Below are 4,168 nucleotides of genomic sequence, written 5' to 3'. Positions count from 1 at the left end.
TTCAGAAAAAATATGTTATGTTTATATATTAAATATATTTATTTATAATATAAATTATAAGAATATAAATATAGACATGTAAATACATCTAAATAATTTCAAAATATATACTGTATGTTTGTGTATTTATATATACATAATAAATATACACAGAACACAAACATATATTATGCAAACAAAAACCTTTATTTTGAATGAGATTAATCGTTTGACAGCACTAATAAAAATATAATATTTATAAATGCAGTATATTATATTATATTATGGGGTTTAATATTTTATTTTATTATATTACACATATAGGCATTTCAAATATCAAAATATATCAATATCAAAATATAACATACTTAAATGTTTATTAATACTATAATACACTTATATTATATTCATTAATAATATTATACTATTAATAATATATTTATAAATATTAAATAAATAAATAAATATGAAATTATAAAATGAAATAAAACTATTACATAAAATGTTATATTTACTCATATGATATTAATTTATAAATGTTTTATGTACATTTAAAATATTAAAAACAATAATAATTATATGATATAACAAAATAACGTAATATTTATAAATATTTGTATAATATTTTACATTACATATGGATATTTCCCTAAACTTTGTCTGCCATCTCGGACAAAAAGCTTCACATTCTGGGATTTTCTACTGGAAAAAGAATACAAGTCATGGTGGCTTGGATTTTGGCCAAAATGAGGTATCTTTGAAGGCAGCTGTGGGAAGGTGGATCTCAAGGCTAAATTGCCCATCTGAGCTCAGAATAACAGGCCACTGAAAACATGATCACGGCCTAACAAACACACAACACCAATAATTTACCACAGAGATTGTATATCTGCAGATACACAGTGAGCTATGACTTTCTATTCCTCCCTCGCCTCTGAAAGCACAGAAACACTCTGTAATAACACACCTGATGAAGTTCTCCTCAAGAGATATATATATCGACTCCAGGAGGTCTTTCCACTCTTACTTCTCAAAGCGATCAAAGTAAATGCAAACGGACAGCGCTGTGGACGGGTTAAAAGCTGACGGACGCGGACTCCATACCATCCTCTGCAGTAATGTGAAGTTATATGAGGCTGAAGCAGGCAGGCGCCCTGTTATCAATAAAATATACCACGGCGACTGAGAGAACACCTGACAGACTAAGTGTGTTTGAACAGATATCCAGATAAAATAAAATAAAAGATGCATTAAGTTCTACTTTACACGAAGGTAACACCCTTCCCACATCAAGAGGACATCGGGAACGTCGATAAAATATGAATGTAGAGAGGATAGCTTCAATATTTCTTCTCTTTAGCTTTAGAAATGCCACTAGGGGCTGAAGGTGAAGTGTGAGATTTCTTACCTCGCATGGATGACGGCTTGTCGATGGGAAAGTCACCGTCCCATACGATGGAGAAATCCACAGGCAGGTCTCCCATCTCATTCCCTTCATACCAGTACTGTGGGAAACAGCAATAGAAACAAGATCTATATCAGGAAAAAAAGGGTTTATACTCTAACAAAACTTACATCTTTTTTTGCCATAAGAAAAACGATCGTTTGCAAACTCAATAGCACTCGTGGCAAAATATGCCCAATCACCACTGACATCATGTGAACGTCTCAAGAGACGATTACAGATGAAGATGATGTTATCGTGCCGCTTTGTCCACCAGCAATCCTGATAACATCTTTCCTGACCCAATGGAAATGAACTTAAATCCAGATCTATAATTTGCTGCACACTCCACAGCACTCCTGGTCGTGTCAAAAAAACACGGCCAATCACGACTGACATCATCTGAACATCACACTGACAAAGATGATGACAACACAAGCGCTTCGCTCTCTCCACAAGCACTCATTTCATTGCTGATGAGGCCATACCAAGAAAATGAAAGATAACAAGAGTTCCTCTTTTCTCATCAAACAGACTTTTTTTTGTGACAGCCACAATATATATTTACATTTAGATATTTAGCAGACGCTTTTATCCAAAGTGACTTACAAATGAGGACAATGGAAGCAATCAAAATCAACAAAAGAGCAATAATATATATATATATATATAAAGAATGTTTTTAATGAATGATGAAGAAATGCGATGTATATAATTTTTATTAACTGATATTAGAAATAAATGACACACACACACACACACACACACACACAGTTAGTTAGTATATAGCCACAAATATTGAAACTTTCATATATATATATATATATATATATATATATAAATATATATGAATAAATAAAACATACAGATACAGTAAATATATTTGTATATTTGCTGCTAAAAATAACTAGCAGAAAAACTGCTCATTAAGTCTTGCTATGGCGTGTCTCCAGCATGCGGCTGCAGATCGTCAGGTGGAGCAGAAAGCAGGTGACGGCGGGGTTTTTTACTGTCTGGGTTTTAATTAGCAACAACACTGAGAGCACTTAGCCAACGCAACCCTGAGAGAATATCGCTGATCAGGCGCATCGATCGGCGGCTGCTTGCTTAAGAGACTTCAAGACAAGATGAGGAGTCCAAGAGAACTCGAGTAAACCTACCAGAGCAAAGAAGCTCCGACTTCAGTGTTTCGAACCGCCACGACCGCACTTTAACTTTGTTTCCCTGATAAACATGAGATCATGCCATTTGAAAGAACTACGAAAACACTCAGAGACTAATCAGTTCAGCACATGGTTTAATTCAGTGCAAAAATCAACACACTTTTTGCACTGAATGCAAACTGGCTTTATATACATATGAATGGTTTTCTGAATGATTTATGCAGAAATGTGCTTCATTAATGCACACAAATTTGTTTACTATTAAGGTTGAGTTCACAAAAAAAAAATAGCATGTGGTGTTTTCAGTGCAAAACCTGCAACTTATTCACTTATGCTCCTAGAGCAGGAAAATGTTTTAATTTGTGGACACCTTTAGCTGATTAGCCTGATTATCAAGTGCTATTACTGAAAGAAAACAAAAATTGGTGTAGAACATTTTTTATTTAGAAATTGCTAGCAAATGTTACATTTGCAAAGAAACGGCAAGTAATACATTGCATTAAACATGAAAAATTGAAATAGCACTTCTAAAATGTACTGTAATTTTGTTTTACTATACAAATAAGAATTTTTTACAGTACAAAACAACATAGCCAATGTGCAAATAAACAGAGCTATTCATTCTTACTGCATTCTCCCTCAGCAGTGAAAACTGCACTGCATTTATTTCCATTTATGGCCAAACCAAAATCTATTTTGGAAAAAAGGCATAAGAACACCCTGCCTCGACAAAACCTCATTCCTCGGCTGGTCATTAGGGCCGATTGAAACGTCAGCTGTTACATCAACGTTCATTCAGCCATACAGCCCAGATAAATCACAACAGAGAAAACAAGCGGTGCCACATCGCTCCCCAGCCGTCCGAGAGGCCCTGAAGAGCGGAAAATGGCCCTCGGTGGTGTGTGCGGAGCTGCTGGGGTCTTAATTGGGGTCAATGACAGGCGACCTGCATGCTGGCATACAGGTCGCAGAGGTCACGACTTCAACATCATTAACTTATCTTGGAATTTGTTGGGCTGTTATGCACTCAAGCTAAAAGGCCTATGGACTAATGCATTTCATAAAACGGTTCAAAAATCACAGGAGCACGTGAATGCTAGAAATTTCAAACAATGTCTTTACATAAAGCAGGTCCATAAATGTATGCATTCAACAAATTACCGTATTCTTTCTTGCTAGTTAATTTCATTTAATTGGATGAAACGAGCATAACGGTAAAACAATTCTTATGTAAAATGGCACACTGAATGGGACTATTTACATAATAATGGTTACATGAAAAATGCATGAAGGAGGCCTAATGAGACTCTTTTTTATAAAACTTTTTAAATTGTGTTTTCTGAAAATAAAAGCATCTATGAAAAACAAAAAATGCATATAGCCTTTGCTTGTGCTTATGAAATCTGTGAGACGACGGTTTCTATAATATATATAATATAAAAACTATAATATAATGTAATACTAAAATAATACAAATATTTAGATAATTAAATAACTTTCCAGCCTTAGTTGAAAACTACATCTACTAATACATCTACATCTAATAAAAATCATATATATATATATATATATATATATTTTT

General features: G+C 33.9%; 1 protein-coding gene across 1 annotated transcript in view; it reads right to left on the bottom strand.

The window, feature by feature from the left end:
• plxna3 (plexin A3) overlaps nucleotides 1–4,168 on the bottom strand; it is a 203,634-nt gene that overhangs the window by 40,654 nt on the left and 158,812 nt on the right. Inside the window, exon 11 of the mRNA XM_016440111.1 lies at nucleotides 1,388–1,484. Within this exon, the coding sequence (XP_016295597.1) occupies nucleotides 1,388–1,484 (97 nt within the window). The remainder of the gene's footprint in view (nucleotides 1–1,387; nucleotides 1,485–4,168) is intronic.

Source organism: Sinocyclocheilus anshuiensis, unplaced genomic scaffold, assembly GCF_001515605.1.
Source record: "Sinocyclocheilus anshuiensis isolate Anshui unplaced genomic scaffold, SAMN03320099.WGS_v1.1 scaffold71, whole genome shotgun sequence".
Lineage (NCBI taxonomy): Eukaryota > Metazoa > Chordata > Actinopteri > Cypriniformes > Cyprinidae > Sinocyclocheilus > Sinocyclocheilus anshuiensis.
This window is presented reverse-complemented; position numbering and strand designations above follow the sequence as displayed.